The following is an 18360-nucleotide window of genomic DNA, read 5'->3' as shown; positions in this document are numbered from 1 at the left end:
AGGGGCCAGCCCCGTGGTCCAGTGGTTAAATTCTTGAGCTCTGCTTTGGTGGCCCAGGGTTTTGCCGGTTCGAATCCTGGGTGTGGACATAACACTGCTCATCAAGCTATGCTGAGGCAGCATCCCACATGCCATAACTAGAAGGACCAACAACTAAAAATACACATCTATGTCTCGGGGGGCTTTGGGAGTAAAAGGAAGAATAAAATCTTAAAAAATAAAAAATAAAAACGCAGACCAGCGAAAAAAACACATCATCATTCTAGAATGTTCCACTAGTACTCACTCTCTGAGCTGTACTGCAGATTGCCGAGTAACTATCCCTCGTGCCTTGCAGATGAGTGTGCACATTTTGTTTAAGCTTCGCTTGAAGGTGGTCTGCACATTGGCTGATCAAATCGTCACCTTTAATTTTAAGGTTGTTCAAACGTTCTTCAAAACTCGCAATTTCTTCCATCATTGCCTACAAAAATGAAACCAATACAGAGTTCTCACAATTCCATTTTTAGTTTTTCAATAAGCCATTTATCAAACAGAAAGCTTAAGATCAATAATTTCACAGTTTAATGAAAGTTTTGAAAGAGTTTTGCAATTCATCTCAGTTACCATATTAGCAAATTTAAAAAAGTAATGTATGTTTTCAGAGATACTTCAATGGGAAGAGTTACTCAGTTTAATGGATTAAGTTACATAGGGAATAATGAAGTAACCTTTACAACTAAAGAGAATTCATGACTGATATCACTTAGAGAGATACGTGCTCTCTGGTATTATTACCAGAGAAAAGGATGTTCATGCATTTTTTAGCTCTATAAATTATAATTCTGGTATAATTTATGTTTAAAACAATCTAATCACTATTTAATCTCATTTGTCTAATAAACTAATATCTGATTTATATAATAATCTAATATCTAATTATCAATTTATGTAGCATATAATTACATCTAATGATATTTATATTAATAAAAATAACATTTACCACTTACCATTTAGTAAGCACCTGCTAGAGTCCAAGAACTATATATAAGCCCTGATAAATGTGTATTATCATTATTTTACAGATGAGGAGACTGAAGTACAGAGAGGGTACATAATACACTCAAGATCACACCGCTAGTAAACACAGAGCCCCAGGCTTTGGACCCCTCTCTGCCCGACTTCAGCTCATACATACCCACGTGTTCTCTGGCGAGCCTTCTCATAGATCGCAGAGGAGAGGAACACACTTTTTCAAATCAGGTTGTAATTTCTTTATTAATGTATGATGCTAATGACAAGTGACACCTTTCAACACAAGGTTTTCTGGGACATGCCAATATATCTAAGGGAAACTTTGATGGTCTCTCAGCAGCCCAGGATCCACCATTTTTTGCAATGGTGCTGAGTTAACGGTTATTAAATACAATGTATTGAAAGGATCCATTTTGTCTTCGAGTTGGAATAGAACCACCACATCATGAGATTACTGAAGGTATTTCCTCAATGCCTAGTAGAATATATCATGTGTTACTTTTCTATTCATCTTTGCTAAATAAATTCTCTCCTACAGGTAGGAATCCTGAAGCCCAGAGAGGTTAACTGGCTTTCCTAAGACACACTGCTAGATATTGACTATGTCACGACAAAAATTCAATTTCCAATTAAGGTCATCAAAATTGCTCCATAAAATTGTGGCCATATGACATCTGGCATATATAATTACTAAAAATACATGTTAATAAAGATGAGAACACCTCATATCAGTGCCATACTTTGCGGTTTACAGAGTGCTTTCATGTACATTATCTCTGTGATAACCGCGACAGCTCTGTGACTGAGAGGGCTGACATCATTATCACTCTTCACAGAGGAGAAAAAAGAAGAGGCTCAGAGAGACTAAGTGCCTCCAGCTAGGAAGGAGAGAGTCTGGCCACAATCCAGACTTTCTGATTACTATTCCTGTATCCTATTTTTGGCTGCATGTTTCTAAAATAATCTCTTTCTTTGATAAATTGCTCCATAAAGATTAAATTCTGTGCTAAAAAACTGTTAGCTGGGAAGAATGCTACAATGTGTTCAGAAGTGAAATGCCAGGATTTAACTGTTGTTGACTAAAATATTGAATTCAACTGTTCTCAACTGTCAGATGTTCTCGAGACTCAGACCTGATTCTTTCAGCACACTCATTACAATTCAGGGATGCGCGTCCTGTATCCTTCAGCTCTTTGGATGTCAGCCTTACCTTGTGGTGGGCCAGTTGCTGAGTAATTGTCTCCAGACTGCTTGTCTCCATGAGGTCGGGCGCCACCAGCCTGCCTGACATCTGCAGCAGCCACTTTTCCACTTCTTGGAGCTCACTGTTATAACCTTCGTGGTCTCTGACTTTTGCCTCGAGATTGCAGACATGCTCCTGTGAAGTCAGGTACCTGTTAGACGTGACTTTCAAGCCAAAAATCCACTCAAAACTCTTTTATATTTTTAAAAAACCAGTGCAACTCATAGGGTAGGTAAAGTTACACATATCAGAAAATTACTAGGAACAGAAAAAAACATGGATTCATTATGCCATTTCAGCGCCCAGCTGAATAAAAGGGAAAAATGCCGATGCATACCAGCCCTTACGATTTTCTGACAGATAAAAAGGAGGCAGGAACATGATGCAGTCTATACAGAAGCCGAAATACAATGATATACACCTGAAATTTACATCATGTTATAAACCAATGTGACCTCAATGAAATCAATTTTTTTCAAAAAAGGAGTCAAGACTCCCTTTTGGGCAAATAAGCACATTTTTATTGAATTTCTGATCTTTCCTTACCTTTCCTGCACTGCAGAGGTCCTGGTAATCATCTTGAAGTTTATCTATTTTCTCCTTTAAAGCAACATCCTGCACCAGTTCCAGAAGAGCTTCCCCTTTCTCTCGCACTGATTTTACTGATGGCTCGTGAGACAGTACCGTTTGTTGAAGAGACTTGAATTACAAAGAAAAAAAACAGCCAGTTCATCTATGTGATCAAGGTGAATACATCCATATGCCTGTAGCAAGTATGGGATGGTCTACCCTAAATAGAGATCTGATACATATTTTATAAATTAATAAATGTAAAATATCTAAGAGAGATTGATTTTTTATGGCTAATACAGTTTTTAAATACAGAATAAAAGTAACATATCAAATAGCCCTTCCATGTGGCGAGAGAAGTATGGAAAAGAATTATATTTGGCTAAATTTAACATAGTTCATATTTCTGGCTTCTACCTCATTCCTTTCAGCAGAGAAAAAATACTCAAAGTAAAATGAAGGGAGCAAGGTACCATCTTCTGATTTTGAGTTCAGGAAGTCAATTGTAGCTTGAGCTGGATGTGAAGTTGGGGAGATAAAAATTCCAGCCGCAACGTTACTGTGACTGGCTAAAAACATCTTAATATATAAAGAACTCAGTGGGGGAAATAAAAAGAAGAAAAAGCACTTGTGATTCTTAACGTGGCACCTTCAAAGACACGCTGTCAGGCTTGGCAGAAAAGCCATGGACAAGAATAGACATATTGGTTGGGGGAAGAAAAAGCTTCCGACAGGAAAAGCTTTGAGGTAAGCCATCACACTGTAATTCTTAAAGACTATTGCTAAATCATCCTGGTCAAATTTAGAATACAAATTATCCCACCTGTAAGCTTTTATAATTGTTTCAAAAATTTGAGGTGTTGAAATATCTATTATCTATAGGATGTATACTATGTCCACATCACTATTCTTTCAAAAGTTTCTAAGGCGTTTTGCTATTGTTGGTTAATTAGAACTTATTTTTTTACAGTTGGTTAATTAGAACTAATTTTCAACATACCATAGGTCAGTTTATAAGCCTTGGGTACCCAAAAGATGAAGGGAAGACTAGATGAAAATACAGATAAAACCTATAGATATGAGACCATGATGCTAGGAAGATTTATCTGGAGGATCCATATATCCGGATCTCACTGTCAGAATAGATCTCTATTTCTTGATACAATCTTTGAATATTAGGCAAATAGGATTCCCGGATGGAAAAATAACTCTGATGTAGTGCATCTAACCAAATAAATCTACATCGCTCACCACCAGTAGAATAGACATGTTAAGGATGTTTCAGACATCCATTAAGAGTGACACACACCAGAATTCATCTCCCTCCCATTTAGTCCCTACATGACCTCCTCATACATTTGTCAATGAATAAGAACACACTACCTTATATTTAGATAATTGAGCTTTTTTCTCATATAATTCCATTTTGGGTTCTTCCGGAATCTGTAGGATTTCTTGGTATTCTGCTATCCATTGAGTTAATGCTTTATATTTATCTGAGAATTCCTTTGCTAAATGAAGGCCTTTTTCCAGAGTCATGTGCTCTTTTCGGACAGTGCTGGTCAGTTCCTTCAACTGCTCCACGTGATGGTGGATCTCTTTTCTTAACGTCTCTGCCTCATCATCCTCTAAGTATCTAAGAGCTCTCTCTCCTTTCTCTCGGGCCGATTTCAGCAAACTGTGGCCTTTCTCCATGTCTTTTAGCAAACCCTGAGAGAGCAGGTAGGGAACAAACATAGAATTAGTCTTATTTCTTTCCTTTTAAAGAAGAGACTTTCAAGTCCCATTCTTGAGTGCATCTATTTCCCCTTAAAATACGTTTTTGAAGTTTATAACCAGATTTGACCTGCCAGGAATCCTCTTTTCTTTATTTTAATACAGGCATTAAAAAGTCTTCATCAATATACCACTTCCAAATAAGAGTCTTAAAAAAGAACTTGATGTTTCTCTCATCCTTAGCAGTGTTCCTAGAGATGTGAGTGAAAACTCTAAGGCACAATGCCATGAATTTGAGATCATTTTTTCTCTCTTAATATTTACATTAAATTGGAATTTGGTTAAGAATTTTGTGAGCAGTCATGTCTAAGACATTCAGATGATATTATATCATAAATAAATGGAAGCCAGCTTTTGGACTTAAAGAGCTTATAACTTAGTGCAGTCATACACCACATAACGATGTTTTGGTCAACAACAGACCACACATACGACAGTGGTCCCATAAGATTAGTACCATATAGCCTAGGTGCGTAGTAGGATATCCCATCTAGGCTTGTATAAGTACAGCCTAAGATGTTCACACAATGATGAAATTGCCTAACAATGCATTTCTCAGAATGCATCCTCATCATGAAGTGATGCATGACTGTATTTGGAGTGCAATGATGAACCAAGGATTACTAATTATGCTACGCAGGAATGAACACATGTGCTCCCAATATCTACACAGGAGACTGGGGCAGCTCAGTGAAAGGTGAAAGGTGGAGAGACAAGTCTGATGTCTGCATGCCTACCTCCAGTGTCTTCATTTTTTTCCCCATCATTGCTTGATCTACTTTATCAATTTTGGCAGCCACATTTTTGAAATTTTTATGAGTGGAGCTGTACCAATCAGAATAGGAACTTAGGGATAATTCTGATTCCTCCAAACTCTGGATCTCTTCCTCCAGGAATTTTATTTGTTCCTTTGAAAGAAAAGAGAAAATTGAGCAGTGAATTAAAGACCTATGCCAGTGTTTTTCTTGAAAAATATGCATCTTCACCGGAAGTTAATGAAAAAAGGAACATTTGGGCTTGTGAAATTCGCTGGCCTGCAATGAGCAGCTGGTGGCCCGCTCACCAGGACTTGGAGAAGAAGGGCCTGGTATCTGGAAGTCAGCTGGGTGGCCTGGCAGCCCAGTCGGCTGCTCACGTGGCTCTCGTCCAGGATCTCCTGCGCTCTGGCTCCCACTTCCTCAACTTCATCTCTGTATGTGGTGACTTCTTCGTGCCACTTCTGAAATGATGTAAGTATTGGAAGAAAGGTTTAAAGCTCAGGCATTCTTGAATAAGACAAATATATATATCTTCTCAATAGAAAATGATCTTAATATATGTTTAGAATACTTATTCTAAGATATAATTTTGAAAATATATCATATATAACTTTCATGAAAAATTGTATTGCAACAACATGATAAAAACAAAATAATTGACTTGGGCACTTTCTGTATACATTACACTGTAGTTCAAGAAAAAAATAAAATTTTATATATATATAATCTTTTTAATGGGAAATGATTTCAGTGTATATTTAGAATATATTTATTCTGAGATATAATTTTGAAAATGTATCATATATAACCTCCAAGAAAAATTGGATTATAATAACATAATAAAAACTGTATACTTTATGGGTTTGAGTACTTTTCTATATATATTACACTTTAGTTCAAAAATTTAAAGAAAAACAGAGTAACATAAATTTTTATATCTTCTGTTAGGCTTAGGTAAATTTAAAATAGATAATAATGAAAAGAAATTCTAAATGCTTAAGTACTGTTTTGATCATGTGCACTGAACTTACATAAAAATTATAATAAAATTATCAAGTATTGTTTCAATGCATTATATGAAAGCAATTTCATAACAGAACCATAAACTTCAATGACTGCAGTGCTAGCATCTATGTACCGTTACAAAGCAAAGTAACAGGGTATGAGAAGAAAAATAGAAGATATTTCATTAAATTATATTTTATTAAAGACTAATTTAGGATTCTATGAAATAATTGCTGTACGAAGAATGCACTGCTGTAATTTATTTTAAATCTCTAGGCAAGTGAAAAGAGATTTTGCAAAATCTAAGTCTTGGACAAAGTTACTAAATCTTTTAATGAAACAAATGATGCAGGATCATTGCTACTTTGACAAAGAACAATAATTTACGCCAGTTGTACCTTCATCTGATGCAATTGTGTCTCCTTGGTTGCCCGGTTAGACTGACGTCCAGGCCTGAGACTCACTTTCTCCTCCAGTGTTTTCAGCCACTCATCTACTTGCTGAAACTTTTGTTCCATCAGCCTCAATTTGTTGACTACATTGTTGAACTGAGTCCGGGTCTCAGACAGTCTCTGCTGGTAAGCCTGCCAGTCCTGCCGGAGAGACTCTAAAGCTCGATCCTCTGTCTGGGGGATGCCCGACGGGATCACTTCCTCTCTGGTGTGCAGCACTGAGTTCAGCAGCGCCTGCCCCTCTGCGCAGTGCACTTGTAGCTCCTGCCGGGGAAGAATATGGTGGTCACATGTCATTCGTATTTTACACCTGCACAGCTTATCACATCTCACCCAAACCAACAGTGCTGGCCTGAACTTCACTTTAGAAAAGAATGATTTTGAGCCAGGCTTGATGGCCTAGTGGTTTAAGTTCCATGTGCTCTGCTTCAGCCACCCGGGCTTGGCGCCTGGGTGCTGAACCACACCACTTGTCTGTCAGTAACCATGCTGTGGTGGTGGCTCACATAGAAGAACTAGAAGGATCCACAGCTAGAATATACAACTATGTACTAGGGCTTTGGGGATGGGAAAAAAAAAGAGAGGAAGATTTGGTAATAGATGTTAGCTCAGGGCAAATCTTTCCCAGCAAAAAAAAAAAAAAGAAAAGAAAAGAAAAAGAAAAAAAAGAAAAACATGATTTTATTCTGTCTTATACAAAATATGTTTACCTAACACTGAATATTATACCCTAAGGCAGAAGAAATATTCTGAAATATTTCCAATTAAAATAATCAAAATGTACATATACACATATAAATGGACACTAACACACAGAAATACTTTTCCCAATCGTCTTAAAAACAATTTCTGAAATTTGACTTCTAAGCTTACAGGCAAAAACACTTGTGATTAAAGGGTTATTGTTTAAAAGAAGAACCTAGGCTTTGTATGACTCATAATCTGTTTAAACTGCCTAAGGCTTCTTGCTTTGACATTGAAAGGGATCCGTGCTACACTTGTGGCTGAGAGAGGAACAATGGACGCTCTTTTAGCTAAGGAGGGATCCTTTGCCAAAGCTGTTCCAGGGACTGCAAAGGCCAAGAAAGGTTGGCTCTGGGGAGTCCAGGGCACACAAATCTGGGATGTTGAACCATCACAGCTGCCCTCTAGGTGCTCCCAGGTGCAAAAAGATTTTCCTCCACCAAAGCATAAGACCCCAAAATTTACCCTACAAATTCAGACTGACCCGACTCTTAAAGAGCATAAACTATTTTTCTTAGAAAGAAAAACTCTTATATCCTTAAAGATGTTGGCAACACAATACTGTATACTTGTATTTCTAATGTTTAAAAACTCCATACTGTTACTCTATCTGATCACCTAAAGTCGAAAGGAACCGAGTCAAATCCCACCAAGAATGTTAAATGTAGCAACATATTTAGTTAAAAGACAGTATTATAAAAAAACTGATATTAGCTTAAACCATGTCAAATTGCTAATATCTGACTATTTTTATGTGCAAAAATAGCAATTTCATATGCTTCAAACTAATGGATACATTTTTCTTCAGCTATGATGTTACTTCAAGAATGTTATAAAGTGAACATATTGTAAATGGAAGAGAAGAATGCTAAAACACTAATCCAAATGGCCATAAACACAAATTTTATTCCAAAATTCTTATAATTCTTTTAAAGTTAATTTTGTACAATCTCTTTTCTTAATCCAGAGGTTGGCAAACTTTTTCTGTAAAGAGCTGGATAGCAGATATTTTAGGCTTTGTGGGCCATGCATTCTCTGCTGCAGCTACTTACCTCTGCCTCAGTAGCACTAAGGCAGCCTCTGGCGATACATAAATGAATGGGTGTGGCTGTGTTTCAATAAAAGTTTATTTAAAATACAGGCACTGTGGGCCATAGGCTGTAGTTTACTGATCCTTGCCCTAATTTATTAATCTTCCCAATATATCACCCTTTCCACATTATATAACAGTTTTCTCTATCATACAAATCATCTCTGTATTAGATAAATTCTTTTATGTCCCATATTTCAAGTATTTATTCTGAAGGGAAAATATGGTTCAATATTCTAAAAATCTATATGTTCTGTGACCCAAATTAGGCATTCAGTTTATACAAAATAATTTGAGTGTGGTCCACACTGCTGGCTGACCTCTACACCACTGGGAATGCTGTAGGACACTAGGATGCTGAAGAAGTTCTGCTGTACAGCAGGATTATCACAATTCTCCTCTAGCTTTTTTGCCACTATCATTTTACCTCCTTTTTAACGCTTGCAGTGACTCAAAATAAGATAAGAGAAGCATTAATACATGGTGAAAGGAGAGGGTGGAGCTGGGTTTGGACCGCATTACCATTGACTGAAGTAAAACATTTTCTTCTGACTGGAACAAGAGCAACATCTGCTGGTGACGAGTAACTTATCAGTCCAGCTCCTACAGAAACCTCGAGAGCCGGGCATCTGCTTGCCAAGACTGTCTGGAGTGAAGTGCTGAGAGGGGTCATTTAGCGAAAACAGTTCACTCTGCTGAAATAACTTACAGCAGCTAAAGCTGGCAGACCAGAGTATCCTACTATTTTAAAACAGAATGGATGAGATCCTTAAATAAGCTAAAGAAATTATGATCCTTGTAACTTCGACTGTATATTTATTTCATGAATGGATCATTATTTAAAGATTTTCTCCCATCTCCTTTAATTCTTTCACAACTCGTCCGTGGAGGAAACTGAGTTAGAGAGGTTCTCTCTTGCTCAAAGTCACCCAGTGTCAGGTCCCACCAAGGACTGGAGTCTAAGCTTCCTAACCCCAACCTTGTGCCCCTGCCATCATATAACTTTCCCCAAGACCAACTGAAATAGACAGAAATCTTACATGCCAGTGATGACCATCTCAGTCTCTGCTTTTTCCACCTTGTTCAAGCTGTAGATACATCTTGCACTATCCTGAACGAATTTTAATGAGGGCTGATAGCATGTCAGTGAGTTCCATCATACAACTAGTGGGATATGGAGTTGACTTGTTGGCCTTTCCCCATTCTCTATTGTGTATGGCTGGTGTTCCCTTCTTGGGGCACCTCTCTAGCCCCTACCTCTCTAGGTAAGATTAAGGGCCTCTCTTTGATGCTCCCATAAGATCCCTTGCATTAGTCTGTTATTGTTCTTATTACATTGTTTATAATGATCTACCAATAGGCCTGCATTTATGACTAGATTGTAAGTTCCTTGGAGGCAGGAATAATATTTTAATCATCTTTACCTGAAGTAGCTAGCCAAGAGTCTGCACTGTATCAGGTGTTCAATAATGCTGAATGAATAAATAAGTAAATGGGTTAGGACCACTTTCCCCACTTAGGTGTGCCATCTTGCTCTAAATTGCAGCCTTCTTGCCTGAGCGCCAGCATTTTTTCTAGCTCCTCTTATGCCTTCTTCTAGGACTCTGACCCTGGGCCTACATCCTCAGTATGTGGGAGGTTTGGGTTAAGACCAGATGGCTCAAGATGGTGCCATCAGTTTGACTTTGAGGAGTGTCACATTCTCTTGACTCCTGTTGCTAGGTCCCACATCTAATTCGATCCTTTAGGGAACAACAGGCAGGTAGGCCAGTCAACACCATACATTAGATCACTAGTCCTTTCTATGAGAGGTCACCTTCGTAGCTGAACGAATTCCTCAAGTTTCAGTCCTGCTCAGTGTAAACTGCCTACCAAGCGATCTCGACTGGTATACTACTGAGGTCCCAGAATGTTCTAGATCAGAACTTATGAGGGTTTCACTTAATATGTATCAGCTATTTATAGACTTTAAGGTCATATTAACTTCCCATTGCTTAAAATAATAATTCCATATTCAGAATGAAAATTCCTTTGCTTTACCTGAAGATCCCGCAATGTTGACTCATGAGTGTGGGCATCACCTTCAAGAACTGAGTATCGGTCAAGCTTTTCTTGTTCTTGCCCCAGCCAAACTTCAAATGCCTTCAGGTCTCTCTGATACTCTTGGTGCAAACGAACTAGTTTTTCAGACTTGGTTACTGCTTCCTGTTATTAACGTTTAAGATAATTAAGAAGGGAATACATTACTACGTGCACTTTCAATGTACTGTAAGAATTCACTTTGGGAATTTTAGAAAAGCATGATTAGTAAATAATTGGGAGACGAATGGTTTCCTAGAAGAAGGAAAATTCAAGGTTTCTGTAAAAAATATAAATACATAGTGTCAGGATTAAAAGAGATCTTAAAGATCACTTTGTTGAATCAACTTCCTGATCTCTGAACTCCTAATGAAATGTAACAAGGACATACCAAAAAAAGGAAATAACTTTACTTGTCATAAAAATAAACTTTTGCTCATGAAAAAATTTGGAATTCTTAGACCCTGCCTTCAGTGAGGATTTGGACTCATTATGGATTTAATTTTCCATATACTTTCTCTAATGAAGTAGGATGCGCTCTAAAAAGCTATTTTTATTTTTTTTGTGAAGCCTAAATGAAGAACGATAAATATTATTGGTGACCATTTCCTGCTTTAGAAAACTCTACTCACCACACATAATAAGGCATTTATGAGTCTTCATTATGAAGCCATCCAGAATTTTTCTTAACTTGGTACACTTCTAGGATTTTTGAGTTGAGAATTATTTTCTTCAGTAACTTTCACAAACTAACAATATTTGAAGATTTTGTTTGGTTTTGCCAGTGGTGTATTTAAGGTATTAATATTCATTTTGCCTCTTTTGTGCTGTCTACTTTCATTGTCTGTCATTTTTAAAAATAAATGAGTCTTTAAATAAGCACAGCTCTAAACACTGGTATTTCAGTGAGTCCCCATGGAACACAGTCAGCCATACCTTGGCCCTCTCTTTGATTGCCCTGTATCGCTCCTGTAGATCCTGGAGTTCTAACTGGGTGACGTAGTGTTCCATCATGCCAGCTCCCTTGACTTCGATGGTCTCCAGCAAGCTGCTGTGACTCAGAACTTCTTCATTTAGTAACTAGAGAACATTCAAAAAAATAAAGGAGTTACCACATACACCATCCTATCAATGATACTGCTAAAATTAAGATGTTTTAACTGTACAGTTGACAAGTGATCTCAGATTATGGATAGATAGATAGATAATCTACCCATCCATCTATCTATCTATCTATCTATCTATCTGTCTGTCTATGAATGTATGTGTGTGTGTGTGTGTATGTGTATTTGATATCTGGCCAAGAATTTTCTCTGAGATACTGATTCCAATTGACTTGGATATCTCAAACTTAATGGGTCCAAAAATGGGCTCTGGATCTGCACTTCATCCCATCCTTCCCTAACCCACACCAAACTGCCTTCTCCTTCAGTCTTTTTTAAAACAGTAAATGCCTCTACTTCCCACCCAAATGGTCAATTCAGAACACTGGAAGTCACCCTTTCTCCCCGCTCTCCATCATTCCATCTGTGATGAAATCGTGCTAGTTCTATCTCCTCATTATATCCTAACATTTGTCCTCATGTCTCCTGCAAACTCCCTACCCCATGCTGCTATCATCTTTTACATGGACTTTTGCAATATCCTGCTTGGCAGGTGACAGATTCTCTGCCACCAATTCTTGTACTGTCCCTTTTTCCAAACTCCACACAGCAGCCTGGGTGATAAAGATCATAAAAGGAATCATGTCATCCCACTCCCCCCAGCTTAAAACATGGATTATCTTCCCAGTGCTGTCAGGTTCAAGTGGAAAATCTTCAGGCTAGTTAGCATGGCGATGCATGATCGGGTCCCTGCCACCTCTGTCAACTCACCTCTGTTTATTCTCCGCTCCAGCGATACTCCGCCATTCTTTTAGTTCCCCTTTCGAGCCAAGTTCTCTCCTACCTCAGGGCCTGTGGACATGCTGATTATTCCATCTGGAATACTCTTTTCCCACCTCCTCCCCAGATCAATTTCTCTGCACTAAATTCCTTAGGGCATAGTCCACTTGTCTACTGTTTGAAAGAGGCCTTTCCTAGCCATTCCCTGACTCCAAGCAATCCTGTCCACAGTACTCTCTGACAGCATGCCACTTTTTTCTTCAAGGTGCTTATCACCAGTTACAATTATTTATTCTTGCATTTATTGATTGTACATATCCCCACCAGAACCCAATCTTTGTTTCATTTACCTAGAATCTGGAACAGTGCCTACATGCAGCAAGTTCTCAATATTTATTGAATAGATGAATAATTTAATTAATTAGGCAGCAGATAATTATGATTATATTAATTTTCAGATGCATAAATGAGATCCAGAAATGTTAAGTGATTTGACATACATCACATAAGGTCTTTTAGTCATTCGGATAACTTTTACTCAGCATTTGCTCTGTGTCAGACAGAGTCAAATGAATAGGATATAAGGAACATTAAGCAACATTATCCACTGAGGGAGAGAGATATGTAAGCATATATTCCATAAAATTGATGAAGAGATATGAACAACAGAGAACAGAAGAACTAATTAAGCCTAAGGTGGTAGTGTTATCCTAGCAAAAATGGCTTCTGAACTAATTCAGAAAGGTGAGTAGGAGGGTGCCAGGTGCAGAGGCTAAGGAATTCTGTGAGAGGAAACAGATTCCGCTAAGGCATGGAATCACTTAATTCCATTTAATGTGGCACATTCAGGAAATAGTGAGAAATACAGTAAGGCTGAAGCATGGGTGGAAGGAGGGTGAGAGAGGGAAGGAAATGAGGAGGGCAAAGGCAATTACTGAAATTCTTAAAAACCAGGTGAGGGAGGTTGGTTTGACACTGTAGACAATGGGAAGGCAACAGGGCACACAGGCAGGAAAGGGAGATGTTCACCTTTATATGAAGAGAACAGTAGATGGAGACAAGAGACAAAGCAGGAGTTAGGAGTCTGTTGCAATTCAGGGAAAGAAGGATGGATTAGAGCCAGGAGACATTTCTGAGATGGAATCAGCAGGAGCTAAGGCCTAATTCAGAGTGGGGATGAGAAAGAAGGAGCTGGGGATAATGAAGTTTCCAATTTAGGATATTCAGTATGAGTTGACACAAATGAACTGAGATTGAGAATATGAGTTTTGGAAGGATTTTGGAGTAGAAGATAGCAAGAAATGCTTAGGACATGGGAAAGTTGAGGTGGAACAGGTCATCCATGAATGTGCCCTGGAGTAAGGCTATAAATCAAAGGTCTCCAAAATTTTATATTTGAATACTACTATCAATAAAAAACAGATTTAAGAACATATCCCCAATATTGCTATTTATTTAAAAACTCTTTACATGAAGTACCCTTTTCATAAGCATTATGAAAAACGTACAAAAATAGAAACACAACAGGATGTGATAAAAAGAGAGCATTTTTACTTCCTAATGATGAGCAGGCTGAAGATATTAAAAGACAGTACAAATTGCCAAATTTAAACGTATCATAAAACATGGGTCTTTGAGGTTTTCCTGGAAGAGAAAATTTTCACTCACTAATAAAATAGCCACAAACAGAAGTCTGGTTTAAGAGGCCGTTAGAAACTATAGTCAAAACCCAAAGGATAATTTACCTATGGGAACACCCCTGATTACCAAAAATGGGATATGGATAATCCTATTTTTGTATGACAATGGCATTCTGAAGAAGTCTGTCAGAGAACACAGGGAATCAGAAAGCCAGCCCCACCTTGGCTTTCCCCAGAGCAGTTGTCTTCTCCCGCAGCTCTGCGTACTGCCTTTCAGATTCATTCAGGCTGGCTTCCACACCATCCATCCAACTTGAGAACTGGCGAACGTCATCCTGATAACTTGTCCACTTAGACAGAGCTCCTTCAAGTTGACTGAAAGGTATTTGATAGGACAATAATCTATATTGAGAAGCCTTATAAATCCAACCTGCCACCCTTTGTCATTGTCTGCTCTGTCCCTTCCACCAGCAGGAAGCCCAGAGACATGGGCAGGCTTGGGGTGGGCTGCGTGGCGAGGGCTTGCCAAATCTGTGTCTGGGTCCCTGGCAAGTATAGCTTCAAGAGGCCAGGGACAGTTAAGTCCAGGCCAACAGGAGGAAAAGTGGGACTGGATATAAAACCTGGCCCAGGTCGCATGAGACACGAGGAGGGCAACACCACGAGAGGTCCCCTGAGCAAGGCTTTCCTGGAGCCAAGACTCTGGGCAGGAAGAGAATCCATACTTAACTCCATCTAGTTGACCAGGGCATCCAGAGGAGAGAAAAAAGGAATAAAAGACGAAAGGGAGAGTCAAGCAAGAACAAGCACAATAACTATCTTGGATGAGATTTAAAAATCAAAAATTCACAATGGAAAAATAGGGTAACATTTCCTGAATTGGTCTAATTATTAAAACCTGATTATTTCTCTTATAGATAAATTAAGCATTTCCTTCTCTCAATACGGATGTTTCATTTTAAACTCCATTAATCACTCGTGTCTAATTTTACAAGCATGCTTTGAGTCCTTTTGTAGCAGACACTGCGCTCCACCCACACATACCCTCAGACCCCACCACTGCAGCAGGATGCCAGCTGGACTCCTGATTGCCAGCTCCACGCCCCCTCGGCCTGAGGGCAGTCTCCGGTCGGGTGGTGGTGCCCTCTCAGCTCAAGGGTGATGTAGGCAAGAACTGCCAGGGATTTTTGCCTCCTGGGGGGCAGCCCTCAGCTGCCCTCCTGGCTCCTGGTAGTTTGTTTATAAATATTCCAGCCCCCCTGCCCTCACTGGGTAACTCCAAGACACATGGTCTATACTGGCTCCCACCATCGCTGGCCAGATTAAGTTCTAGCTACCCACTGCAGGACACTGTTTGATAACATGCCTTTTACTGGCTGCTCTCCCTTCCTCAGCGCTCCTTCCCATTCCCCACTGGTGTTTCCTGTGGTTACTCCCCAAGGAAAGTACTTGGTTTTAACTAATATATCTATAGATGATGAAACATTTGTTGATCTTTTGACTTTTTAAGCAGTCAACAACAGCAAAAAGAAACACGCAGTTATAGTTCTATTAAAACATAGGCATAGTGTTGCAAGTCAACCTAAATGCAAGACTGTACCTGCCAGTTTCTTTTGTTCTAAGAAGAAAAAAGGGAGGGAGAGAGGCAAGGAGGGAGGGAGGAAAAGAGGGAAGGAAGAAAAAGGGATGAAGGGAGGGAGAAATAAAGGGAGGGAGGGAAGGAGAGAGGGAGGGAGAGAAGGAAGGAGGGAGGAAAGGAGGGAGGGAGGAAGGGAGCAAGGGAGGGAAGGAAAGAGGGAAGAGAGAGGAAAGGAAGTAAGGAAGGGGGGAAGGAGGGAGGGAGGAAGGGAAAAAAGAAAACCCTAGGAACAGTCTGTTCCTGAGCTATCACATTGATTTTTAAGTAATGGCTTTGCAGCAGTCGCTCTAGCATCACTGACCTTTTACAGCGAATCCCTGCAGACAAGAGGGCAGCCCACATGTCCTTCACGCTCTGCAGTTGCTGCTGAATGGCAGCAACACCTTCCGGAGAGGTGTTCTGAAGGACAGACTCCCCTCTGGTCACTATCATTTTCATCTGGATCTCTTTCTCCTGTTTCACTGACAGCAGAGCCTATAAAAGCAAATACGGAAGTCCTTTGTCATTTGTGTGTTTAACATTTATGACCTTAAACATTGCAGAGCTCCAAAAGATAGCAGAATGACAAACAACTGTGTTGAGCCCTGGATCTCTCAGGCTGATGCAGTGGAGGGTGGGAGAGTCACTCGCTGTGAGGGCCAGTAACCCATCACCAGTTACCCGCTGGTCTCCAAGGGGCCTTGACTTTTCAGGTCTCAATTCTTCTCTGAATAATTCCTTCTTTCCACTAAAGTTTTATTTCATTGGTTTTCAGTAAGAGAAAAAATAGACTACAATAGAATTCAGAAATTCTCAAAGGTCACAGGATGAAGAGCTTTATAGATTTCAAGGTCTCTAGCACAATAAACTGAAAGAAATAGATTAATTCATAGGATAACTTAAATATTTCAAGTTCTTTGCAAGCTCTACTCTTTTTCTGTATAAAAAGGAAGATTTGAATTCAAAGTTATAAAACCGATAATTTCCCTTAAGGGGCAAAGCTTCATCTCTCTCCCTCATCTGGACCTTGCTGACCTCTCCAGATTCAGCTTCAGCCACTTAGTACCGTCAGTTTTTGCTGCAGCAACAAGGAACTGCTAGCAATTTTTCACACACCATGCTACTTGTTTTCCTAAGATTTCACTCATGCTGGCACCATTCTCAAATCTTGGTTTAGGTATCAGACTTTCTGAGAAAACTCCTCTGACTCTCAAGCCATCCCTTCTGCACAGTTCTACTCCTCTCTCTGTCTACAACATCCTAAGCATATCCCTCTCTGTTATTATTGTCTTCTCTGTTTCAGCCTCCAGCCTCAGACAATGAAATCCTGAGGACAGCGACCATATTTTACTCATTTTTGAATCCCCGGTGTCAAGACAGAGTGCCAGTTTCTTGCAAGATACCCGGTATATGAATGAGAGGTAAATAAATGCAGAATAATTATTTTATCACAAATGGAAAATAGAACTAATATCTTGGGATGAGAGAAGAATTGCTTAAATGATACAGGCAGGCAAGCAAGTTGAAGAAGATGGGAAATGTTTTGCCCTATAAAATGTTTTATCAAAGTATTTGCTCGGAATAAATATTGTCTGTGATGCAATTTGAAACTAGCCTCTTAACTGGATATATCAAGCAAGTAACCACGTTTAGGTTGCTATTTTTTAAAGTTATTTTATTGAGGTGGTATTGGCTTATAACATTGTGTAAATTTCAGGTGTACATTATTATATTTCGGTTTCTGTGTAGACTGCTTCATGTTCACCACCAATAGTCTAGTTTTCATCTGTCACCACACATATGTGCCCCTTTACCCTTTCCGCCCTCCCCCCACCCTCTTCCCTTCCAGTAACCAGCAATCTGTTCTCCTTATCCATGAGTTTATCTTCCGCATATGAGTGAAATCATACATTATTTGTCATTCTCTGACTTTTTTCGCTTAGCATTTATGGGTGAACATGTCTGGGGTCAAATGATTCAGGAAAGCTTAGGCCAGGACATCCTATGCAAACAGGGTCACACCCACAGAGCATTCTTCAATGTCTTGTGGAGAGTGTGACATAATCCACCAGGCAGACAGAGACTTGACAAACTTCGAGAAAAACAAATTCTGTACATTAGAGAAATTTCTCTAAAAGTGCGCACCTCAAGTTTGAGCATCCTGCTGTCCAGCACGCTTTTGTCAGATGTTGGGTGGCAGTAAGAGTCCAGCATGTGAACGGCATCTGTCATCCAGTCCTGAAGTTCTTTAATCCCGAGGGAGAATTGATTGTGCTCTGCCACAGTCCTATCCAGCCTTGACACTTTCTCCTGGAAAGGACAGGAATCGGTTTCCAGCTGTCCACGCCACAAAGACTTCACAGCCTAAAGCTACGCAAATTGTAAAGCTAGCCATTTGTTTCAAATAACTACCATCAGCCATAAATCCATATGCTGCGCAGATCTGATCATGTCTGTATTAATCTGTGAGACGTATGGAATATCTCTC

The 18360-nt window shown here is 39.3% G+C and overlaps 1 protein-coding gene across 11 annotated transcripts in view; it reads right to left on the bottom strand.

Moving 5' to 3' along the window:
- SYNE1 (spectrin repeat containing nuclear envelope protein 1) overlaps positions 1–18360 on the bottom strand; it is a 446099-nt gene that overhangs the window by 200967 nt on the left and 226772 nt on the right. For all 11 annotated transcript variants that reach the window (XM_046669209.1, XM_046669206.1, XM_046669212.1 and 8 more), the window contains 12 exons: positions 18018–18182; positions 16195–16367; positions 14476–14629; positions 11668–11811; positions 10693–10857; positions 6765–7082; positions 5667–5822; positions 5341–5511; positions 4211–4537; positions 2804–2956; positions 2225–2392; positions 287–463 (listed from right to left, as the gene is read on the bottom strand). In XM_046669209.1, the coding sequence (XP_046525165.1) occupies positions 287–463; positions 2225–2392; positions 2804–2956; positions 4211–4537; positions 5341–5511; positions 5667–5822; positions 6765–7082; positions 10693–10857; positions 11668–11811; positions 14476–14629; positions 16195–16367; positions 18018–18182 (2271 nt within the window). The remainder of the gene's footprint in view (positions 1–286; positions 464–2224; positions 2393–2803; positions 2957–4210; positions 4538–5340; positions 5512–5666; positions 5823–6764; positions 7083–10692; positions 10858–11667; positions 11812–14475; positions 14630–16194; positions 16368–18017; positions 18183–18360) is intronic.

This window comes from Equus quagga, chromosome 8 (assembly GCF_021613505.1).
Source record: "Equus quagga isolate Etosha38 chromosome 8, UCLA_HA_Equagga_1.0, whole genome shotgun sequence".
In the NCBI taxonomy this organism is placed as follows: domain Eukaryota; kingdom Metazoa; phylum Chordata; class Mammalia; order Perissodactyla; family Equidae; genus Equus; species Equus quagga.
This window is presented reverse-complemented; position numbering and strand designations above follow the sequence as displayed.